This window comes from Balaenoptera acutorostrata, chromosome 2, assembly GCF_949987535.1.
Source record: "Balaenoptera acutorostrata chromosome 2, mBalAcu1.1, whole genome shotgun sequence".
NCBI classification, from domain to species: Eukaryota; Metazoa; Chordata; class Mammalia; order Artiodactyla; family Balaenopteridae; genus Balaenoptera; species Balaenoptera acutorostrata.
Genome location: NC_080065.1, coordinates 165,668,577 through 165,694,669, shown reverse-complemented (window position 1 = coordinate 165,694,669; position 26,093 = coordinate 165,668,577). Strand labels below are relative to the sequence as shown.

The 26,093-nt window shown below is 37.6% G+C and overlaps 1 protein-coding gene across 10 annotated transcripts in view; it reads right to left on the bottom strand.

Moving 5' to 3' along the window:
• Positions 1–26,093, bottom strand: part of NSD1 (nuclear receptor binding SET domain protein 1) — a 143,148-nt gene that overhangs the window by 48,714 nt on the left and 68,341 nt on the right. For all 10 annotated transcript variants that reach the window (XM_057541451.1, XM_057541448.1, XM_057541445.1 and 7 more), the window contains 6 exons: positions 13,936–14,060; positions 11,893–12,163; positions 10,461–10,570; positions 5,698–5,773; positions 3,107–3,225; positions 2,026–2,169 (listed from right to left, as the gene is read on the bottom strand). In XM_057541451.1, coding sequence (XP_057397434.1) covers positions 2,026–2,169; positions 3,107–3,225; positions 5,698–5,773; positions 10,461–10,570; positions 11,893–12,163; positions 13,936–14,060 — 845 coding nt within the window. The remainder of the gene's footprint in view (positions 1–2,025; positions 2,170–3,106; positions 3,226–5,697; positions 5,774–10,460; positions 10,571–11,892; positions 12,164–13,935; positions 14,061–26,093) is intronic.

Here is a 26,093-nt window from a genome sequence, read left to right as displayed (position 1 = left end):
CCCTATGACTGCTACATGAAAAATTTCAAGAGTAAAAAGGTGAGATGAGAAGCAGAGATAATCAAAGAGGTTACTGCAATGGTTCAAGCAAGAGATACTGGCCAGCTGGGACTTGGGTCATAACAGTCCAGAAGGGCCCTGATTAAGATGTGAACAATCCTTGAGATACACCTAGAACCATATTAAAATCAGAAAGATCACCTTTCTGAGACAATCTCACTAAAACAGGGTGTCAATGATGATACAGCCTTAGGAAATAAAGATCGGGATCTGTTGCTTTTGAAAACATTGTATGATTTATGAAAATTCTGCACATTCCCAACATTTGTTACTTTTCACCCCTCTAATATCCTGACTTGTTTCCCCATAGTGATTAACAGAAAAATGATAAAAATGAAAAAACTCTTATACTTATTCTGTACGACAAGAAAGGGGGAAAGATGGCCAGGCAAGTCTAATATCGTCAAGAACCCAAAGAAACAGAACAGGTCTTGGCCACTTAACATCAAAGCTTAAATAAGCAAACGAGTAGGAGAGCTTTGGGAATAAAAGGCCAGAGGCAGCCGGGGATTAAGAGGGGACCCCAAGGGATTCTGAGCTAGTCTTTCATGTTTGGCTCTCCCATGATCTACTATTCATAACCAAAAATTGACAAATGCCATAAATGTTACATGTTTTGTTTTGTATATTCAGAGTGCCAGCAACATCAGCTTTCCTGTACGATAAACAAATTCGCCTTCATCACTTAAACAGGAAAACTTCAATTTTAGTATGTACTGAGGAATAAATTTTTCAAATTAACCAAATGTTACAGACTAACCCTTTAATTGGGATGACCATGTAATTCATCCTTCAAACTAGGACACTTGAGCATGAAAGGAGGTGCTATTAATAAATTATACAAGCACAACAGATTTAAACAAAGACTGATCCAAACAAACCAGGACCATGGGTTACAATACCTTCTTATATGACAATCTTTGTGGGCCTAACAGTCTCTGAGGAGTAACACTGTTTGGGAGCAGGTCTGAATATAATCAACCTTCTTTATATAGCAGTGAAAAGGAAGAGACACAGAAACTGAGTTGAAATTATACTGGCCATAATAATATTCTAGGCCTGGGGAAATTTTATTTTTTAGCAGTTTCAATTAGAAAAAAAAAACAAACTAATATTTTCAACTTTTTATATGCTAGTTTTTAAGTATTTACAAGGTTAAATCAAGACCATGAAAAGAGAATATAACCAATGCATCCATTTAATTGACTCTACTCCCAAGTAAGATAAAGACATTTGACATTAAAGTGGAGGTACATTTCACAGAGAAGCAAGACAACATAGTGGTTAAGACTCAAAACCCAGATTGCCTGGGTTTGAATCTTGGCTTCACTGAGTGACTACAAGCAAGCTATTTAACCTCCCTGTACCTCAATTTTCTTATCTATAAAACAAGGATAATAATGATCCTCTATCTTATGAGATTGTTATGATAACTAAATGATGTAATATTTACAAAGTGATTGGAAAAACACTTGACACATAGTAAAAACCACTGCATAAATGTTTATTAAATAAATAGAAAAATACAGGTGGTAGGTTCTCTAAAGTCACTACTTTAAAGCAGAAAAAAAACCCAAAAACAAACAAAACACACACACACACACACACACACACACACAAACCCAACAATCTATGTTGAAAATTCTCCTTGAAAAATTCCTTAGAAACCCAAACATTCTCACACCATGAGAGGTGCAGGAAAATTATCTTTGGCTGAGCAACCACAGATTTCACCCCTTCCATCTCAGACCTACTTCAGGGTATCTACCCAGGGGCAACACTAAATATTTCTCTTCTTTTTTTGTGGGAAGAGAGAAGAGTTAAATCCTTAAAGTAAGTGATTCCACTGGAATCATCCAAGAGAATTTTTATTCTAACCATGACTAGGTCATCAAGAGAAAGGGAGAGGACTTCTCTTAAAAGATAAGCATGCAATTCAAATTCAAGTGGGCAAACATTCTCTACCTGACAAACATTCTCCTTGAGTGCAGCTCCTCCTCCTCGTTCACCCTGCAGTTTTTTAGATACAGGCATTCCGTGGTCATTTTCTACACCCTCCTCAACGGTCTCCTTGGGGCTTGCAGCTGTCCTGTGTGTCATCAGTTCTCCCTTGCAGAGAAAAAATAACGTCCCACATCTATATTATTGATGTCTCCTCCATCTGACCCCCTCCCTCTGGGCTGCTATTTGTCTAGCCATTAAGCACTTACAGATGTTCAGCCAATCACGTGGGCGGACTGCATGCAATGTTAGTTCTAACCCTGCTGTGATTGGGCGGGTAGTGGGCGCCTCATGCCCTGCCACTAACTGCTCTGAGGCTGTTCCACTGGAACTTTTTGAGCTGTTCCATTTTAAGGTTTCACTAAGGGAGAGAAAACATTCTTAAGTTTATTTGATTACTTATTTGTCCTTCCAAGATCAGTGTTTCCTAAATAATGCCCCCCTTGGGCATTCTATTCAAATTGTCCTGGAAAGAAACACTCTGTATCATAATATGTGATGCTGACCTGACTTGTTCTAATTCTCTTTTAACCTGAATTGGAAAGCTAGGGATAGCATCAATAGCTGCACTGATGCTCTTCAAGAAAATGGCTTTAAATCTGTTTCATAAAAGTCGCTGTTTACAAACATTACTCTAAATTTCAGCAGTTGGTGGTCTCAATAAATAAGCAAATGAGTTTTTCCCCTAACTGCAGTCTCAACTTTTAAAGGGCAATACCAAGTTCATCTGGATTATATAGTTACTTGATATTGTGCTCTCTGGTTTTAGAACAAGTTTACTTCCTGATGAAACAGTTATGCATTTCATCTGACACCTAGAGCATGGGGTGTGATCTTTTAAAAAGGTCACACCCACAGTTGCCATAGTGCTTTGACTTATTTCTACTAGAATCAGATTCATCTTTTTCTCCAGGATTCCTCATCACTACTAGCTGTTTCAACAGAATACTATTTTTAGGTAAACTCAAAGGGAAAAGGGATGTGGCCTCTACTGTGAAAAGCAGCTTCGCTTTGGAAGGTCAAAAGATGAAGAACTGCATAATACCTCGGAGCTTGGAGTTTCTTTTGATGAGCTGTCATTTTTCACTTTTTTACAATGCACCTTGGCTGTAGCATGTCTCTGTCGTTTTCGCTTCCTTGGTTTATCAAACAGCTTGGTGGTGCCTAGGACAGGAAAACAGGTGTTACCTGCTGGCTGATCACATGCATGTCCAAGAACTCCTATCCTCAACTAAAGGGACCTCATAGAATTATGGAATGTTAGAGTAAACACCAACCTTAATTTTAATTTTAATTCTCTAACTTTGCAGATGAGGAAAACAAGAGCAGAGGAAAAAAAACGACTTACCCATTAGTATATAACTAGTTGGGGAAATGGATACATATATATAAATTCTGCCTCATATGGATTAAATAGTAAACATACAGGTTATTAAAGCAATTTCATTTTATATGATTGAAATGAAAGACTTTCTAGTTCCACAAAGGACTTTAATATCCTACAGATGGGGAGGAAATGCATTTAGTAGTCAGGAAAAGATACTAAAACCTGGCCTCCAAGATTAAAGACAATAAATTATATCACTCTATGATTTAAGGATTAAGACAGAAACATGAAATACATAAGATCTGACTTATAGGAGAGAAAAATACCTCCCTCCCCCAACCAACACATTTATTGGCCAAAAGGATATTCATGCAGGGACTTCCCTGGTGGCACAGTGTTTTAAGAATCCGCCTGCAAATGCAGGGGACACGGGTTCGAGCCCTGGTCCGGGAAGATCCCACATGCCACAGAGCAACTAAGCCCATGCGCCACAACTACTGAGCCTGTGCTCTAGAGCCCGTGAGCCACAACTACTGAGCCCGTGTGCCACAACTACTGAACCCATGCGCCTAGAGCCCATGCTCTGCAACAAGAGAAGCCACCGTGATGAGAAGCCTGCACACCACAAGGAAGAATAGCCCCCGCTCACTGCAACTAGAGAAAGCCCGCGCACAGCAACGAAGACCCAACACAGCCAAAAATAAATAAACAAATAAACGTTTTTTTTTTAATTAAAAAAAAAAGGGTATTCATGCAGCGGTACTATAACCTTGAATATGAATGCCTAATCTTGGCATATTTAGAAAATGGAATTTAGTCTCTCACTCATTTTTTATTATACATATTTCAACTCTTTGTTATAGAAACATTAAGAGGAATCTTTAAAGAGATATTTTGTAAAATGTTCCAGGATATTTAAGCTAGGTATCAAATACTTTGGAAGACTGCTTTAGGGCTCTCTTCTTGATCTGCCTGATCGAGATGGAGCTCTGCTATCAAAGCTGCTGACAGCCTAAGACTAAAAGGGAAGAGTTAAGATGGTGGCAGAATAAAGCTTCAAAATTCTCACAAGTTGAAACATTTAGATGAAATTTACAGAGGATAAAGTGCAGGTTGTAGGTTTTACAGAAAACTAAAGTACAAATGTATAGGGAAAGAGCTGGTATTATTTTGAAAGTAGTTTTTTAGTTTTTTTTTTAAATCAAGCAAACAAGTTGACCAACCTATATTATAATTGCATACAGGGTTAAAATAAGTTAAAATATTGCTTAATTTACTTGCTAAAAAACTTAATAATCACAGATCACATTCAAAGAAGTGTACGTTTAAGACCACGTAAAATATAATCTCCCCATAATACCCTTTGCTGATAGATCATATCTGATGTAGCATGCTCAAATCTAAGCTAATATTTCAGGAATGACACCAATCAATAAATGGCATAGGCAGACAAAATGATCAAAGGGATAGAAAGAATTGCTATGGAGAAACACAGGGTGGATAATGAGACAGCAGTGTGGCAATAAATTTGGTCACGTCTGGATATAGTTCCCCAGCCCTTCCAACCTCTTTCATCTTCATGCTTATTCTACAAGATAGGGATAATATGAATAATATTCTAATTCGTTGTAATGCTTTAGATTGATCAGAGGTAACAGTCCTTACGCAAAGAAACTGGTAGAGTAGATACTTAAACTATGATTATTTTATCTGTTATTGAATGAAGGGCTGCCCATTCCTGCTGTGGGCAGAAATAAGATGACCAAGCAGAGGTTCCAGGAAACAGATTCCAATTTAATCTAGAAGATTCCCAAGGCCTTTGAAAGCAACCATAATAGACTAGGCTCAAATGTAAGCTCTCTTTTTCAAGCATATGTTCATTGACCAAAGGTCACAGGTGTGATATAAGAAAGTAAGACTATGAAAGACTTGTTTAAGATGATTTGCAATTTCCCCCTCAACTCAAATTCTGTATTTTCTGTCCTATAGGAATCAAAGCCAAGAAAGTAATGATGCAGTATGGAGAATTATCTAATAAGAAAATTAAGGAGCTGATTTTTCTTTATTGTTCCCAACATTTCCTTAACACTAATATAATTCTAATTCCATTTAACTAATTTCAGTATAAAGTTGGAAATGAATCAATACAATTTTCTAGTGTCATACGTAGTTTTGGGAAGCATATATTGGGCAAACAAGTCTTAGAACTTGCAACCTTACTAGTCCTGCTTAGTAACTTTTCTCGTTAACTGACAGGGTACTTCACACTTATTTTTGCAATACAGTTCTTAAATCTCAAAAACACTCACCTCCACCAAACTCTTTAGAACGAGATGCAGCACATGATTCAGTAATTTCATTCTCCAAGTGACCAGCTTCATAACACTACAAATAAGTAAAATGCATCATGTTTTACAAAGGAATAGAAAATAAACCCTTTATACTATGTGCCAAAAGCTGAACTGTCTATTGCCAAAGATACAGAATCTTGGCTGTTTTTAACAATTAAAGGAACAGTATAATAGTAAAGGGTTGAACAGAAACTTTTTGGGAAAAGCATCAGATTTGGGTTTTTTTTCATGCTCTAAAACTCAAAACCACCACATACTCCGGTGGGGGGACTACGGACAACGACTGGCTTATTCAGAGACTCCCAATATATAATGCAGATATAGAACACTGCTCTGATTAAAGTGGGAGAGAAAGAGATAAAGTATGTGCTTATAGACCCACCAGCTCAATTCTGTTCCACACCACCGTGTATTTAAAATCTTCCTTCTTAATGTTATACTTACAGCCACTGGATTTTACACAGACTTATTTACCTGATGAATTCTAAATATTAAAAAGCTCTGAATCATGGAAGGTCTTTCTAATTTAAGTTGCTGCAGATTAATATAAATTAAAGCAACACTGAAACTAAAAACAAAACACTTAACATCGGGAATTCCCTGGCGGTCCAGCGGTTGGGACTCCACGCTTTCACTGCCAAGGGACCCTGGTCAGGGAACTAACTAGGATTCCACAAGCCACGTGGCATGGCCAAAACAAACAAACAAACAAAAAACAACAAGAAAAACCTTAAACATCAAGAGTAATTCACTATACATTTTATTCCCCTACTACTAATGCTTGTATCAATTAGTTCTATTCCAAGAAAATGTCTTCTCCTACAAGAATAATATTCTTCATCATGTCTGTAAAACAAAATTTAGTGGCCACAAAAGTCAATATAATGGATGCTATTCTTGCTATGAAGTTCCCAAAGTCTGAGGTTAAAACAAGATAAAATGCAGCTGTGAATTTCTGAACACTTATTATATACATTAATAAATCATAAGAATGTTCCTCATGTTCAATGTAGATCAGAAGAGTGTTATGAAGTCAAATAAAATGAAGGAGCAAATGTTAGGTACCTAGTTAAATGGAACAAAACACTAGTAGACAAACCCACAAAACAGACTGCATAATTTAAAGAAAACTACCATCTATATTACTTAGACAACCAATTTATACTTCATTGTTTAACACTCACCCAAAAGCTGTGATGCAAAAACAATCAGAATGTTCCCAAAACTACAGTCAGAGAATGATGCAGAAAAAACTCTCATTTCTGATGTCAACAATTTTGTAAGCCAAAATAGAAATAACAGCATGCACACGCACGCACGCACACCCCCACACACACACACTACACTACAAGAATAAAAATCCATCTGCTCTGCTTAGAATAAAAAAAGGGACTTCCCTGGTGGTCCAGTAATTAAGACTCTGTGCTTTTATTAAGATCCCGCGTGCCGCGAGGCGCGACTGAAAAATAATGATAATAATAAAATATATTTTTTAAAAAACCCACAGAACTCTGTAAGTGCCTTGGAGGACATGTCAAAGATGCCAGTAACTTACTTTATGCATAATCTGGTAGGATACGCATTAAGTCTGTGCACTCTTAAGTTACCACTACCTCAACAGACAATCCCTCTTTCTCTAACCCACTGATTGATCCATCCAAAGACAAGGTGTGGCCTGCCTGGTAACCCATGGTGTAGTCCCAAGATGGAGCTGAATCATGGTTTCAACCTGATGGCAAAATATACCTCACAGTAAGCAGGACCTTAATTGTGAAGTTGACTAGGTCAGATAGCAGAACTCACTTCTAAAACAGAAAAGAGGTCACTTTTCTCCAGGGTCCAGGTCTAGCCATCACCAATAATTCTGGTTTTCTCTTGTTCTAGCACCAAATATGATGCCTATCTCCCTACCAAAAAAAGCTGAAATTCAACAGTGACAGTTATTAATTATATCTAATGCTTAAAGAGACCAAAAATATTGAGAGAATTGGATAGCTAACGGATTTTTCACTAATAGTGCTAAAACAATTGGACATCCACTTCAAAACTCCATCTCAAAAAATGAAGAACTGTATATAAATCAAAACCAGAAAACTCCTAAAAGAAAACACAGAAAGTACATCTCTGTGTCGATGTGGTAGGCAAAGATTTCTTGAAATAGACACAAAACATAAATCATAAACGAAAAAACAAACTTTTAAAAATTCTTTCTCATGAAAGACTAAGGAAATGAATAGGCAAGCATCAGACTGGGAAAAAGTATTTGAAGCACATATATCTGACAAAAGACTTGTATCCCAAATATAAAGGCACTCCTAAAAAAGCAACCATAAAAACAATGAACAGCCCAATCAAAAATGTAAGTGTGCTTGAACAGTTGTTCGATGAGATATAGGAATGGCCAGTAAGCACATACTAAGGGGCTCAAAATCAATAATCATTAGGGAATACAAATTAAAAACATGATTAGATATCATTTCATATCCACTAGAACGGCTAAACTTAAAATGACTGACAATCCAAATGCTATTAAAGATATGGAGCAACTGGGACTCTGATATACCGCTGGCGGGAACGTGAAGTTGTACAACCACTTTGGAGAAGTGTTTGGCAGTTTCTTTAAAAGGGATATATTCATGAGCCAGCAATCCCACCCCTAAGTATTTACACCACCAAGAAAAATGAAAATATATGTACACAAACAGACTCAGAATATTCATACCAGTCTTATGATTAATAGCCCTCAAATGAAAAAATGCAAATGTGCATCAACAGGAGAAAGGACAAGCAAATTGTACTTGAACTACTATTGAAATAGCATCCTTGTGGATGTATCTCAAATACATGTGTTGAATAAAAGAAGCCAATTAACAAAAACAAAACAACATATACGACATTCAAGAACAAGCAAAACTAATCTATGGTAACGGAAGTTAGAAAATTTTGCCTCTTGAAGAGATGAGAATGGGGAGTTGAGTGAAAAGGGGCACAAGAGAACTTCCAGGGGTGACAGATATAGAGCATACTTAGTTTGGGTGGTACTTAACATGGTATATACAACTGCTAGAGCCATCAAACAGAACAATTAAGATCTGTGCATTTTATTGGTGTAAATTAAATCTCAAAGACTTCTGGGACACTTTCGCCTATATAAATTAAAATTATCAACTAAATCATGCTTTTTATCCCCTTAGGGAAAAAATTAACCCACAAACACAACAAGTTAAATTTCAGATTAGAAAACTGCACTTGGCAGAGCAAGGTCATACAAATTAACACTATATTTTTAAATTTTTTATACAATTTTAAAGGTTATACTCCATTTACAGTTATTATAAAACAAATTAACACTATTTTTTAAGTAACTCTGTCTCAAAAACATTGAGGATTCAAAATTCATCTTATTCCTTCAAATCATTAACTTATATATGCCAATTATAGCTCCATAAAGGGCGCGGGGAGTCATTCACTTAACTCGCCTGAATTCTTACTTTCAATGACATTTGCAGCACCTCACCTCTAGCAGTAAGACAACAGCCTCCCATGACTCACCTTGTACAATACCATTAAATTTATCATCTGATTGCAAATGTCACTTCCACGCTCAAAACGTTCAACTGAATCCCAGTTTCCCTGGCCCTTCCCATCTACCTCTGCCAACAATCTTGTGCAGTGGCTAAGATTTGAATAATATAAATCCAGGAGAGAAAGCACTGCAGAAGGAGATGACCACAGCCTTACTAGAGTGTGGGGCACAATGAGAGGATAGTGAGTTAGAGACACATTGTCACTGAAGGTTGCACAAACTGCAGAGAGAGTTCGGAGGGCAGGAGATGAGTCTAAGAACAACCGAAAAGTCCATGTCATAAAACTGCTTTGAGAAGAACAAAGGAACTAAAGTACATAATGTGACTCTTTAAGTAAGGTATAAAAACACAAATAAATTAAATTTTACATTTACAGATGAGTGACTAACAAAAACTAGGGGTCTTAATATAGGATTAAAGGATAGAAGTTTGCTACAGCTAAGGAAAGAGTTCCAAAAACTCTATTTATGATTTGATTACAATCTGCATTTTTTCTTTAAAGAAAAAGAATTTTTTAAAATAGGAAATCTGTGCAACCTACAACTGAATTTGTAACATATACACTGAGTTACTCCTCAAATACAAAGAGAGCAGGATGTAGCCTAAGGAATCAATATCCAGTTATCATCCATTATAGAATTAGAAAATCATTTTCTATTTCCAACTACAATTTAATGATGCCTTCTTGGCTAATGGAAACCAAGTTTGCAAAACTGAAGATCAAGTGTTTCTGCCTGGATTATAGCTGAGCTAGGTCTTTTCTGAGGTATTATGCAGACAGGGCAATGGCATAAGAGTAGGTTAGTGGCTTGTAGAGACAGAAGTGAAGTAGAAATCAGGTAAGAGGTTTTGAGCCCAGAAAAGAAATTACAACAAACACAAACTTTACTCAACTGTAAAAGCTTTTTTCATTTTCACTTGAAAAGAAAATCTAAAATCAAGTGATACACATGTCCGTACAAATGCAAAACAGCCTCTTAATGTAGGATCTCTCAGATCACCAAGTGTACTCTGACATTCTATAATTTCTATGTATATGCGCATTGATGTCATAAGTATTACTAAAAGATTTGTTTTTAAAATCCCCTATTTCCTGGATTCAACCCTGTTTTAGAATTGACTAAAATAACATACCTTTTTAGTAAGGCCAAGTTCCCCTTTCTTGGGCATAAATCCAGGGTCTAAATCATTGGATTCAAGAAGTTTCTTAGTTGGTTTTCTCTGACGCTTACTTTCATAATTTCCTGAAATGCATGCATCTTTTCATTAGATGATTTAGAAACTGGGCACAAGCTAATTTTTAAAAAACATATATATATATATATATCTCACACAAAAATTAGTCATTTTTTAATATTTTTCTCATCATCTTGTGGGGAGGGACATGGTAAAAATTTATTTATTCTAAAATACTAGTTAACATAAAACAAGAAAATATTTCTCAATACAGACACAAACTAATGTGAGGATGTTATGTCAGAGTGTGTGTGTGTGTGTGTGTGTATACACACTTACTAAAAACCATATATGTTGATACATTTTTTAAAAAATCACAAATGAACTAAGGGAGAAATCAAAAGGGCAAAACTCCCTTTAGAGCAATCAATTGGTGATAAGAACAAAAGGAGAAGTGAGGTAAAGTAGAGCCTGAATTCTGGGCATAAATAGACCAGGATTAGAATTTTTGTTCTGCTCCTAAATAAGTAAAAGACACTTGTTTACTTTGTAGGACTGCTCTTATGAATTATATAAAAGAGCCTAATAACAGAGTTTGGCACATAGTGGGCAATGAGGTGGTAACTATCTTTATTATTCTTTTTGATTCTGCCTTGATTATGCACAATTGGAATCCCTTTTTAAAGAATAACATCACAAGCTACTGTTGGGAATGTAAAAAAGTTACATCCAAAATTTTCCTTGGCTGACTACAATACTCGTCAGAAGGTTACTCCAATATAAAAAAAAAAAAAAGAAATGAAAAATGTCAGAAGGTGAATTAGAGACAGTATGTTTAGATCCAATTCTCACCAGGTGACATGTTTATACAGAATGATAAAGTGAAAAGAAATTGGTAATTAACTTCAAGGGAGTATTTACACTCAGCTGCTTGCTATGTGTCAGGTAAATTTCTTTATACATTGCATCACAGTCTCCATTTTATACATCGAGGAAACAAGTTCAGAGGTTAAACAACTTCCCAAGTAACACAAAGATTGGTAAAGTCAGTATCTGAAGTATAATTTTTATGTGTTTACTCCACTAGTATGCAGTGCCCCTCCGCCAAACCCTGTTATCCTGGGTGTTGATTCACACTGTGGTTGATCAATAATCATGAAGAGCAATAACACTGTAAAGAAAGTAGTTTTTTAAAAATATGTCTTCCTGCCAGTACACCAATTCATGGTCATTAACTATATCCAATTAGCCAGTATTAGGGATTTCCCAGAATCAAAGTGGGTAGTTTGCTGTACAGAAATACACTACTGGCTTTCCATCAAAACATACTAAAATCTCCTGCTTCCTCTAATTATACACACTTACATACTGAGACCCATCCCCATCTTACCTGGTGTTTTAACTAGCAATTCCTCAGACTCAAGGGCAGGCCGTGGAGAGACTTCCGGAGCCACAGGCACAGACAAGGTCAGCTGTGGCAACTCAGCATGTCCACCTCCAAGTTCTGACTGAGCCAAGGGCCCTTCCAAAAACGGAGCCTCCCTTTCAAGAACTGGAGGCTCTTCTTTGGTTGAAATCAAAGAATTCTCATCCACCTGTTTGTTCTGAGCACTAGATCGACACCGGGCTAAAAGGCTTTCCTCTTCACGGCGGGAACTTACCTAAGGGCAAAAGATAAACGTGGAATCCATAGGCCAAAGTCATTATAATTTAAGTGTCAAAAAGAATAATGTACTTATAAAGGAATGAAATTCTGACACGTGCTACAAATGGATGAAACTTGACGACAACATTACACTAACTGAAATAAGCCAGACACAAAAGGACAAATATTGTATGATTCCACTTGTATGAGGTACCTAGAATAGTAAAATTCATAGAGACAGAAAACAGAATGGTGGTTGTTAGGGGCTAAAGGTATGGGGAAGTGGGAAGTTATTTTTTAATAGACATAGAGTTTCAGTTTGGGGACATGAAAAATTTCTGAAGATAATGGGGTAGTGGTGATAATGGTAGTGGTTGCATAACGATGTGGGTGTACTGAATGCCACAGAACTGTACACTAAAAAATGGTTAAAGTTGTAAATTTTATGTTATATATATTTTACTATAATTTTTTAAAAGGGTAAAAATGTCATTGGATTGAGATACAATGAAGCTATAAAAATTCATTAAAGCCATAGTGATAATCTAAGAAAAAGAAAAAAAGATTCCCTAATGTACCATCGATAAAAGCAGCTAATAATAAACTTCCAAAGTTGAGTTGGTAAATTAATGGGAAAGCAATACATGCCTTTCATGTATTTCAGTACTATAAAATGACAGATTGACAGATAATATAAGTAGAAGAAATAATAAAATCTGAAAATCTTCATTTTGTAACCCCAAATGAAATTATTCATATAGAAAAGGATCTACAATTGATATCTTTTAAAAAACATCAGGGAAATGGCTGATGGGGAACAGGACATTCTCTTGGAGCCAAAGTAATTATACATATACTGCTGCTTGATCAAAAGAGGTAAAACATAACTCAAAAGACAGAAATCAGTTAGTCACCGCAGTGAACTACTGGACATTAAGTACCTTCCAATGTCATGCAACATATGACACCTACCATGTAATCTAGCCAAAAATGTTTAACCTGAGTCTATCAAATTGTTACTTATAATTATTACCTAAAAGGGAACATAGACGCAATCACACAAATCAAGAAGGCAGATACTCTAAATGTGTTGCTCTCATTGCTTACATACGGTCATGAAAAGGGGGGACTGTCCTGGATTTAAGGTGATTTAAGAAATGTAACAACCAGATATAATGTGTAGTCCTAGACTGGATCTTGGTTTGGATAAATTATATGTAAAGGTTACGAAACAATTGGGGAAATCTGAACATGGATTTGTTATTAGATAAACTGACCTTAATAGATATGACCATGATAAACTGGTTGTGAAGAAAAATGTTGTTTCTTAGAGGTGCATGTTATTTAGGGACATGGAGTCAAAATATCTCTAATTTACTTTAAAATACTTTGAGTTTAAAGAAATTGAATTTAAAAATAAAGCATATAAGGTATTATAACATTTGTTTACAGAATTAGGATCATACTATTCTTTTTAATACCCTGTATTTTTTACTAAACATTTTATCATAACAATATTCCTAAATCATTAAATACATTTTGAAAGCAAAGGGGGAAAATATACTATATATACACACACTATACACACATAGTACATAGACTCATTTATACATTTCCTGTATAACTAGTACAGGCTAAGTACTGTGCCAGAAGCTGGAAATAAAAAACTGAAAAACAAGATCCCAGTCAAGGAAATTATTGTCCCATGAAGATAAAATATGATATTGAAGGGGAAATTGCAGTATCCTAAAAGGACTGATGAAAGGTTGTTGAAATGGTGGAATGTACCTTGTGCACCTGTTCCTGTACCTTCTTTTGTTTTTTCTTAGGAGCAAATATCTGATCATATTCTTCTGTATATTCCAGAAGCCACTTGCTTGGCTTCCTAAGGCGTTTCTTCTCTGACCGCACAGCTAAAAGAGGAGAAACAAGTTCAGTATTAACCAAAAAGTCAGAGGGAAACCCAACGTTTTCATGCAACTATCTCTGTACTTCCAAAGGTACAGAAATAGGAAACTCACAAAAACACTATGGCTATTTGCTATGGTTTATCCTATGCAAAATTTGGGAGAAAGGAGACTTTTGTTGCCTTATCCACACACACACAGCCCATCCAATGTTAACGAAATTAAACTGAAACTAGTGTCCTACAGTGACAAAGCTAACATTAAAATATGGATTCTAAATCAGGTAAATTCATAAAAAACACAATGAATTAACATTTTAAATAACATCTCTCTGGACTATGCAGAATATTGGATGAATAGATGATAGAATATTTACCTAATCAGCACTACCACATGAATTTCAAAAGCATTTTACATATACTTTATATCATGGTTATAGTGAGTTTCACATTAGAAACATCAAAAATATATAATTAATAATATGTATACCATTATCTCAATAACATTAAAAAATGTATGCCATGTATGCCAAAGGCAGAAAAGATAAAATAGAATATAGAATTTCGGATACTTTCTTAAAATAAAACAAAAAACAAACAGAAAAACAACTCTTGTCATGTTTTATGATCAAAATATCAAAGTATTATGCCATTTTTCCTTGAATTAATGGTGAAACAAATATCTATTATTAATTTCCCTATAAAACTTCATCCCAGTTTTAATATACTTAACATGCTATAATCATTTTACTATACTGTAAACTCTTTGAGAACAGAGCGTAATGCCTACAGAACGCAGGATACAATCTACTCAAGAGGGCAGGAGTATTTCATCATATGATGACCTCAGAGAAAGCTATTCCTGCCTCATTTGAATGTGGCAATACTGGTGTTCTCTCAATAAAAGAAACACAAAAGTAGAGACCAAAAAGGAAAGGTCACAGGCTCAGCAAGCTTGGCAAAGGCTCTTACTCCCTAGCACATATGGAAACAAGCCATAAAACCTTCATTAGGACAAGATGTGGAAAAGAATTTTTTACTAATTCTAACTGCTGTAATTTCACATTAGTAAACAGTAGTAACACATCATTTAGTTTATTTCAAGTTAATGTAAAAGGAGGTGAAAACTTAGAACCACATAAAAACCTGAAAATGGATTTTTATAGCAACTTTATTCAAAACTGTCAAAACTTGGAAGCAACCAAGATGTAGGTGAATGGATACATACACTCTGGTACATTCAGACAATAGATCATTATTCAGCACTGAAAAGAAATGAGCTATCAAGTCATGAAAAGACATGGAGGAACCTTAAATGCGTATAACCAAGTGTAAAAAGCCAATCTAAAAGTTTAGATACTGTAGGATTCCAACTATATGACATTCTGGAAAAGGCAAAACTATGGAGACTACATAAAGTGGTTGCCAAGCTAAGGTACGGAATATCAGAAACAAAAGAATATGGCCTTTTTGATACTGGAAGGGAATATTAAAAGCTAGAAAATTATAAAAGCCAGTGGAACGAGGAGCAGATCATTCAAACCTCAATATATGGTACGCAGCAAACATGAAACCGAACAGGAGCTGAAATACACCACCACTAACTTTCTTGGCAAATACACATCAATTCCAAGCACAGAACCAGGACCTATTGTGCAGAATGGAGATGAATTGTTCATATAGGACAAGTCTAGCAATAGCTTTAGACTACAGAGTGCACACATACCAGTTAAAATAATAAAATATCCAAAAAGCTGAATCAACCCCAAACGTTCACCAACTGATAAGTGGGTAAGTAACATGTGGTATAACCACACACTGGAATACTATTCAACAATAAAAACTCCCTCTCTCTCTCCCTCTCTCTACACACACACACACACACGTGTGTGTATATATATATAAAAATAAAATTCCCCACCCCTAGCTCTTGCCTTACCTCGTATATGTTACGGGGTCTGGTCCAGCACACAGGAACTAAAGAGCCTGACACAGGATAACCAGGACCAAGGGAGCTAGGCCTGAGGTAAAGGACTCAGAGCACTGGGGACAGTTAAGGGTGGAGGAGTGCAGCACCCAGGGTAGTCAGCGTGGGAGCCCAAGACACTGGGCGCAACTAAAGGAAGGCAAGGGTTGGGGACCAGGGGACAGGTAAGCAGAGCCATCCATGTCTGAGGCCAGGGTGCCCAAGGTGCTAGGTGCACAGAATATAGGGTCCCGAAGACACAGGGAGTCAGAAAGTGGGGTGTTCTAGGCATGGGGCACCCTGGATGTGGGATTTTCTGGCACGGGGTGCAGAGAAAGGTGGGGTGCCCAGGCACAGGATGCACAGGACATGGGGTATCGAAGGCACAAGGCATGCTTGGCATGGGAGTCCCGAAGTACAAGGTAGGATGTGCAAAGTGAGGAGCACCCTGGGAATAAGAAGTATGACATCTGGGACATGGGTACCAACCCATATGGTGCTGGGCACATGGCCATAAAGAACAAGATACTGCCACATGTCATGATATAAATAAACCACAGACACATTATGCTAACTGAAAAGACCAAGACACAAAAGATCACACATTATATGATTACATTAATATGAAACGTCCAGAAAAAGCAAATCTACAGAGATAGAGAGTAGACTAGTGGTTGTCTGGGACTAACTATAAATGAGATAGCGTGATCTTATGGGAGTGGTGTAATATTCTAAAACTGATTTATGGGGATGGATGCACAACTCAGTAAATTTACTGAAAACCATTTGCTGAACACTTGAAGTGTGTGAATTTTGTGGTACGTAAATTATACCTTGAGAAAGTTTTCTTCTTTTCTTCAAAACAGTGATGTTTCCCAGAAAACGAGACTACTAACAGCAACATCACTCTGCCCATACAGCTTATTAGCCCCTGTCATACCTCTACTCCCCTAGTTCTGGGACCTCAGAGGCAAAAGAACTTAAGGGGGGGAAAAAAGGCAAAAACCCAAACAACTCTTCATAATAATGGCAAGTTACTCAGCCCAAATTTCCTGTTGAAAGCAAATAAAAATGCTGTATAAAGTCTTTAAAAAACCACCTTAGGGACTTCCTGGTGGCACAGTGGTTAAGAATCCGCCTGCCAATGCAGGGGACACGGGTTCGAGCCCTGGTCCAGGAAGATCTCACATGCCGTGGATCAACTAAGCCCGTGCACCACAACTGCTGAGCCTGCGCTCTAGAGCCCGTGAGCCACAACTACTGAGCCCATGTGCCACAACTACTGAAGCCCGTGCACTAGACCCCGTGCTCCACAACAAGAGAAGCCACCACAATGAGAAGCCAGCGCACCACAACGAAGATTAGCCCCCGCTCACCACAACTAGAGAAAGCCCGCGCGCAGCAATGAAGACCCAATGCAGCCATAAATAAATAAATAAATAAAAATTAAAAACCACCTTAAAAGAAGCAAAAAACTGAAAAAATTGTAAAGAACTACAAACCAAAAACTAATGGAAAGTAATAACCCAGGGAAACAAGTAGAGCCCTGAAACTGATTTTGTCCTGAGGGCTTTTCAGCCATCCTGTTAGGAGGCAGAAGTTTAAGGGAGACTAAACTTTGGCCTCAAAGGGCTCTATCCTCAGAGTTACGGTGAAACAGAAGTAAACCATGTTGCAACCCCCAGGAGACCACAAGGAAAGGTGCCTCAGCACAAAGTAAAAGGGGAGCAGGAGTGAGAACAAGTCCTTGAGAAATTGTGACTGGTCCTCCTGTGGATTTGCAGCCTGATGGGCCAGGAAAATTCAAGCCCCCATAAGAAAACTGTAAATTAATACATCATGTTAATAGAATAAACAGGAATAATCGTCTCAACAGGCATAGAAAAAAACATCTGAAAAACTAAACAAACTAGGTACAGAAGGGAACTTTCTCAACCTGAAAGGCCATCTATCAAAATCACAGTTAATATCATAGTTAAATTGTGAAAAACCAGCTGCTTTCCCCCTAAGATCAGGAGCAACACAAGGATGTCTGTTCACTCTACTTACCCTCAACAATGCACTGAAGGATCTAGCTAGGGCAATCAGGCAAGAAAAAGAAATAAAAGGCATCCAGATTAGAAAGGATGAAGTAAGACTATCTCTTTTGGCTGATGGCGTGATCATGCACATAGAAAATCCTAAGAAATTCACAATAAAATGATTAGAGCTAAAATATGAGTTCAGCAAGGATGCAACACCTAAGATCAATATATAAAAATCAACTGTATTTCTATATACTAGCAATGGGAAATCCAAAAATGAAATTAAAAAAACAATTTTATTTATAATAGCGTCAAAAAAGGTTAAAATACTTAGGAATAAAATGAACAAAAGAAGTGCAAGACTTCTACACTGAAAACTACAAAACACTGTTGAAAGAGATCAAAGACAGCCTAAATTAATGAAGAGCCATCCCTTGTTGATAGTTCGGAAAACTTAACATTGTTACAGTGCCAACACTGCCCAAACTGACCTACAGATTCAGCACAACCCCTATCTAAATTCCATCTGGCTTTTGGGCAGAAATGATAAGAAACTCCTAAAATAAATACAGAAATGCAAAGTCAAAACAATCTTGAGCCGAAACAATCTCGAAAAAAGATAAAGTTGGAGGACTTGAACTTTCTGATTTCAAAGCTACAATAATTAATTACTACAAAGATTAAGACTTTGTGGTACTGGCATAAAGACACACATACATATCAATAAAAAATAACTGAGAGCCCAGAAATAAACCATCACATTTATGGTCAAAAGATTTTCAAATAGGGTGCCATGACCATTCAATGGGGAAAGAATACCCTTTTCTACAAATGGTGCTTAGACAACTGGATTAGGCAATGGGTACTTAGGTATGACACCAAAAGCACAAGGAACCAAAGAAAAAATAGACAAACCAAACTTCATCAAAATTAAGAACTTTTGTGCTTCAAAATATATAATCAAGAATGTAAAAGGTAAACCCACAAAACAGGAGAAAGTATATGCAAATCGTATCTAATAATGGACTTATATCTAGACCATGTAAAGAATTCTTACAATTCAATAATAAAAAGACAAATAGCCCAATTTAAAAACAAGCAAAGAGGACTACCCTGGTGGCGCAGTGATTAAGAATCCGCCTGCCAATGCAGGGGGCACGGGTTTGATCCCTGGTCTGGGAAGATCCCACATGCTGTGGAGCAACTACGCACAAGCACCACAACTACTGAGCCCATGTGCCACAACTACTGAACATTCTGGCAGTTCCTCAAAACCTATACGTATAATTACCAAATGACCCAGGAATTCCACTCCTAGGTAAACAGCAAAAATAAAAACATATCCACACAAAACACTGCACACGAATGTTCATAACAGCATTATTCATAAAGGCCAAAAAGTAAAAACAATCCAAATGTTCATCAGTTGATGAAAGAATAAATAAAATATGGCTTATTTGTACACTGGAATATTATTTGGCATTAAAAAGGCATGAAGCAAGAGCAGACCAACAGCAAGCTGGCAGAATAGAAAGCCCCCCCACATTATTTCCCTCACAGAGATACCAAACTAACAATATATGCATCAAAATACCTTTATGAGTACTCTAGAAATCAGTTAAGAAGTTACAATACCCCAGGGCAAGTGCAAAGCCAAGAACACTAGCACTGAAATGGATTACAAGAGCCAATTCACTTTATCTGAGATTACCACTCAGAAAGCAAGCACAGCTGAGCTCCCCCTCAAAGCTGGGGAGTGGAGGTGGGGATGTTCAACATTCCAGCTTTTCATAGGGCCGCCCAAGGGGCCAGTTTCTGTCTAACCTGACTGGGAGGCACAAACAGAAGCCACACAGTTTGGACTCCCGGGGGCACTGAAAACAAACGAAAGAGTGGGCAGCATGTTGTGGAACCAGAGGGCCTGTAGTGACACAGATGGAGGCCAGCAGGGCTTGGTAAGATTGGGAGAAGGCACTCAACTCTTGGCTTCTCTCTACAAAGGGAGGGAAAGAAGGGAGCATTTGGCAATCCAGATTTTTAGAAAACTGCCCAAGGGACTAGTATCTGTTTTGCCTGCTTCTGGGAGCTGATAGAGAGCCAACATGCTTCAGATACCTAGGGACCACTGAGAATTAAAGAGAGTGAGAAAGCTTGTTGCAGTAGCAATGGCTAACCTGCAGTACTGCAGAAAAACACTAGAAGAAGCAAGAGATTATAGCTCCTGAAAAAGAAATGGACAAACCTCTCTAATTAGGAAATCACACACATAAGCCCAGAGAAGCCCATCCTCCAAAAAAGGTTCCAGAGGTCCCCAGAATCTCTAGCCAAGCTGATTGGTGAGTCTTCCCCTGTATGAAGCCAGTGTCAAACGCATAAAACTCAGGGGAAGGGGACTTCCCTGGTGGTCAAGTGGCTGAGACTCCGTGCTTCCACTACAGGGGGCACAAGTTCAATCCCTGGTTGAACTAAGATTCCTGCATGCTGCGCGGCATGGCCAAAAACAAAAACCAAAAAACTCAAGGGAAAAAACTCATGAAGTACATGAAGAAACTAGGAAACATGGCCCAAAGGATCAAAATAGATCTCCAGAAACTAACAGAGACCTATGAATTATGGGAAAGAATTCAAAATAACTGTATTAAGGAAGCTCAGTGATCTACAAGAAAACACGGATAACTAAAAGAAACCATGAAAACAGTAACATGAACAACTGAGAGTATCAACAAGACAGAAACTATAAAAAGGAACCAAACAGAAATTCTGGAACTAAAGGACATAATAACTGAATTGAAAAATTCAATAGAGAGATTAAACAATAGACTTAAGCACAGGACAGAATCAGCAAACTCAAACACAAGTCATTTGAACTATCAAGTCAGACAAGAAAAAAGAAAAAAGAATGAAGCAAACCAATACACACATTATGAGAGTTCCAAAAGGAGGAGAGAATTTGAATAAATTATGGTTAAAATTTTCCCAAATCTGAAAAAGGAAGTGGGGCATCCCATATCAGAAGCTGAAGATCTCCAGCCAGGATGAACTCAAAGAGGCCCACAGTGAGACACATTATAATCAAACTATCAAAAGACAAAGACAAAGAGAGAATCTTGAAAGAAGTGAGAAAAGCAACTAGTCAAGGACAAGGGAACTCACATTAGATTATCAGTGGAAACCTTACAGGCCAGAAAAGAGTGGCATGATATATTCAAAGTGCTAAAATTTAAAAACTTTCAACCAAGATTACTATAATCTGGAAAACTGTCCTTCAAAAATGAAGATAAAATGAATTTTCTAAAGCAAACGCTGGGACTTCCCTGGTGGTCCAGTGGTAAAGAATCCGCCTTCCAATGCAGGGGACACAGGTTTGACTCCTGGTCAGGGAACTAGGATCCCACATGCTGCAGGGCAACTAAGCCCACGCATCACAACTACTGAGCTCGAGCACCTCAACGAGAGAGCCCATATGCCGCAACTACAGAGCCCACGCACCACAACTAGAGAGAGAAAACCCACACACCACAACTAGACAGAAGTCCGGTGCTGCAACGAAGAGCCTGCGTGCCACAACTAAAGATCTCACATGCCTCAATGAAGACCCTGCATGCCACAACTAAGACCTGACGCGAACTTCCCTGGTGGCGCAGTGGTTAAGAATCCACCTGCCAATGCAGGAGACACAGATTCGAGCCCTGTTGCGGGAAGATCCCACATGCCACGGAGCAACTAAGCCCGTGTGCCACAACTACTGAGCCCACGTGCCACAACTACTGAAGCCTGCACGCCTAGAGCCCGTGCTCTGCAACAAGAGAAGCCACTGCAATAAGCCTTCACACCGCAATGAAGAGTAGCCCCCGCTCGCCACAATTAGAGAAACCCTGCGCGCAGCAACAAAGACCCAGAGCAGCCAAAAAATAAAATAAATTTATTTTTTTAAAAAAAGGACTTGATACAGCCAAAACTATAAATTAAATAAATAAATATTTTTAAAAAAAATGTAAAACAAAAGCTGAGTTCATAACCACTAGATCTGCTTTACAAAAAAATGCTAAACGGAGTCCTAAAAGTTGAAACAAAAGGCCATTAGGCAGCAACACGAAGGCATATAAAATAAAAATAGCTGATAAAGGTAAATACATAGACCAATACAATATTGTAATACTATAATGGTGGCATATAAAGCACTTTTAAGTCTGGTACTGAATTTAAAAGACAAAAACATAAGAAATAACTATAATTATAAAACTATGTTAATGAATACACGTAATTTGTGACATCAATAACAAAGTGGGAATGGGGAGAGGTAAAAGAGTAGAGTTTTTGTACACAATTGAAGTTACATTGTTACCAGCTCCAGTTTGCTGTAACTATAAAATGTTTTATGTAAGCCCCATGGTAACCACAAAGAAAATGCCCACAGAAGATAAAATCAGAAACAAATCAAAGTATATCAATATAAAAAAATCAAAGAAATACAAAGGAGGGCTGCAAGAGAGATAGAGGGACAAATTAGCTGCAAGACAGGAAACAATTAAAATGGCAATAAGTCCTTCCCTGTCAATAATTTCTTTGAATGTAAATGGGTTAAACTGCTCAATCAAAAGACATAGCGTGGCTAAATGGACTGAAAAAACAAGATGCAACTATATTCATTCTATAAGATAACATCACCTTAGATGTAAAGACATATGTAGACTGAAACCAAAAGGATGAAGGATATTACATGCAAACGAGAGCAGAGGTAGCCATAATTGGACAAAATAGACTTGAGCCAATACTACCTCTAGAGGCAAATAAGGACATTATATAATGATAAAAGAATCAATTTACCAGGAAAATAAACAATTATAAACATATTTTAAAAGATAACAATCGGGGCTTCCCTGGTGGCGCAGTGGTTGAGAATCTGCCTGCCAATGCAGGGGACACGGGTTCGAGCCCTGGTCTGGGAGGATCCCACATGCCACGGAGCAACTGGGCCCGTGAGCCACAACTACTGAGCCTGCGCATCTGGAGCCTGTGCTCCGCAACAAGAGAGGCCACGATAGTGAGAGGCCCGCGCACCACGATGAAGAGTGTCCCCCGCTTGCTGCAACTGGAGAAGGCCCTCGCACAGAAACGAAAACCCAACACAGCCAAAAATAAATAAATAAAAATAAATGAAAAAACAGAGAACTTGAACATCACTGTAGACCAACCTGACCTAACAGACAAATACAGAACACTCAATCTTATAGCAGCAGAATACACATTCTTCTCAAACACACAGGGAACATTTTCCAGGATAGATCACATAACAGATCACAAAACAAGTCTTAACAAATTTAAAAATACTGAAATCATACCAAGTATCTTTTTCAATCACAATGGAATGAAATTAAAAATGAATAGCAGTTGGGAAATAAAAAATTCACAAATATGTGGAAATTAACACTCTTGAACAACAAATTGGTCAGAGAAGAAATCTCCTCCCTCAAATTAGAACATACTCTGAGACAAATGGAAACAATAACACAATATACTAAAACTTATGGGATGTAGCAAAAAGAAGTACTAAAAGGGAAGTTTACAGCATGAAGTGCATACATAAAGAAAAAAGAAAGATCTCAAATCAACAACCTAACTTTACACTCAAGGAATAAGAAAAAGAATAAGCACAAAGTTTATTTGCAAAAGGAAAGAAGTAATAAATATTAGAGCAGAAATAAACAAAATAGAATTTTTTAAAAATACAAACAAAACTGAGAGTTTGTTTTTTAAAGATCAACAAAATTGACAAGCCTTTAGCTAGATGGAGAGAGCAAGGGAGACACAAATAATGAAAACCAGAAATTAGAGAAGACATTTCAATGGTAGCCACAGAAACAGAATTTTAAGAGACTACTATGAACAATTATACGCTAACAAATGGGATAACCTACAAGAGTTGGATAAATTTCTAGAAACATGCAATCCACCCACACTCAATCATGAAGAAATAGAAAACCTGTAGTAAGGAGATTAAATCAGTCATCAAAAACTTCCCAAGAGGGGCTTCCCTGGTGGCGCAGTGGTTAAGAATCCGCCTGCCAATCCAGGGGACACGGGTTCGAGCCCTGGTCTGGGAAGATCCCACATGCCGCGGAGCAACTGGGCCCGTGAGCCACAATTACTGAGCCTGCGCGTCTGGAGCCTGTGCTCCGCAACAAGAGAGGCCACGATACTGAGAGGCCCGCGCACCGCGATGAAGAGTGGCCCCCGCTTGCCACAACTAGAGAAAGCCCTCGCACAGAAACGAAGACACAACACAACCATAAATAAATTAATTAATAAAAAAAAAAAAAAAAAGAATTTAAGGCTTCTCTTTAAAAAAAAAAAAAAAAAAAAAACTTCCCAAGAAAGAAGAGCCCCAGGATCAGATGCCTCCACTAGAGAATTCTACCAAGCATTTAAATAAGAATTAATGCCAAGCCTTCTCAAACTCTTCCAAAAAATGGAAGAGGGGGGAGCCAGACAAATACACGCTAATAAGAGAGAAAAAAAAAAAGACATACCAATATCCCTTATGAACACTTATGCAAAAATTCTCACCAAATTAGCAAACTGAATTCAACAGCAGCACTTAAAAAGGATTATACACCATGACCAAGTGGGACTTATTCCTGGGATAGCTTAAAAAGGATTATACACCATGACCAAGTGGGACTTATTCCTGGGATGGAAGGATGGTTCAACATACAAAAATCAATAAATGTAATACAACACATTAAAAGAAGGAAGAAAATCACATGATCATCTCAATTGATGCAGAAAGGCTTGACTAAAATTCAACACATTTTCCTGATAAAAAACACTCAACTAGGAACAGAAGGAAATAATCTAAAATAAAGGTCATTTATGAAAATCCCACAGCTAACATGACAGTCCATGGTGAAAGACTGAAAGCTTTCTCTCTAAGATCAGGAACAAGGCTAGAATGCCCATTCTTGACACTTTTATTTAACACAATACTAGAAGTCCAACTAGGCAAGAACTAGAAATAAAAGGCATCCAAATTGGAAAGGGAAAAGTAAAATGATCTCTGTTCATAGACGGCATGACCTAATATAAAGAAAACCCTAAAGATTCCACAAAAAAGCTGTAAGAATAATAAATGAATTCAGTAAAGCTGCAAGATAGAAAAATCAACATTCAAAAATCACTTGTGGGACTTCCACAGTGGTTAAAAATCTGCCTGCCAATGCAGGGGACACAGGTTCGAGCCCTGGTCTGGGAAGATTCCACATGCCGCGGAGCAACTAAGCCCGTCTGCCACAACTACTGAGCATGTACTCTAGAGCCCACAAGCCACAACTACTGAGCCCACATGTCACAACTACCGAAGCCCACGCACCTAGAGCCCATGCTCCGCAACAAGAGAAACCAGCGCAATGAGAAGCCCGCATACCTCAACGAAGAGTGGCCCCTGCTCACTGCAACTAGAGACAGCCCACGCACAGCAACGGAGACCCAACGCAGCCATAAATAAATAAATAAATAAATAAATAAATTTATTTTAGAAATCAGTTGTGTTTCTATACACTAATAATGAACAATTCAAAAAGGAAATTAAGAAAACAATCCCACTTATAAGAGCATAAAAAAGAATAAAAACACTTAGGAATAAACTTAACCAAGGAAGTGAAAGAGTTGGGCACTTAAACAATAAAACACTGCTGAAAGAAATTAAAAACACAAATAAATGGAAAGACATCCTGTGTTCATGGATTCAAAGACTTAACATTAACAAAATGTCCATACTACTCAAGCGATCTTTAGATTCACTGCTCTATCAAAATCCCAATGGCATTTTTTGCAGAAATAGAAAAAAGACATCCTAAAATTCACATGAAATCTCAAAGGACCCCAAATAGTCAAAATAATCTTGACAAAGAACAAAGATGGAAGACTCACACACTGTGTTTTCAAAACATGTTACAAAGCTACAGTAATCAAAACAATATGATAGGACTTCCCTGGTGGTGCAGTGGTTAAGAATCCACCTGCCAATGCAGGGGACACAGGTTCGAGCCCT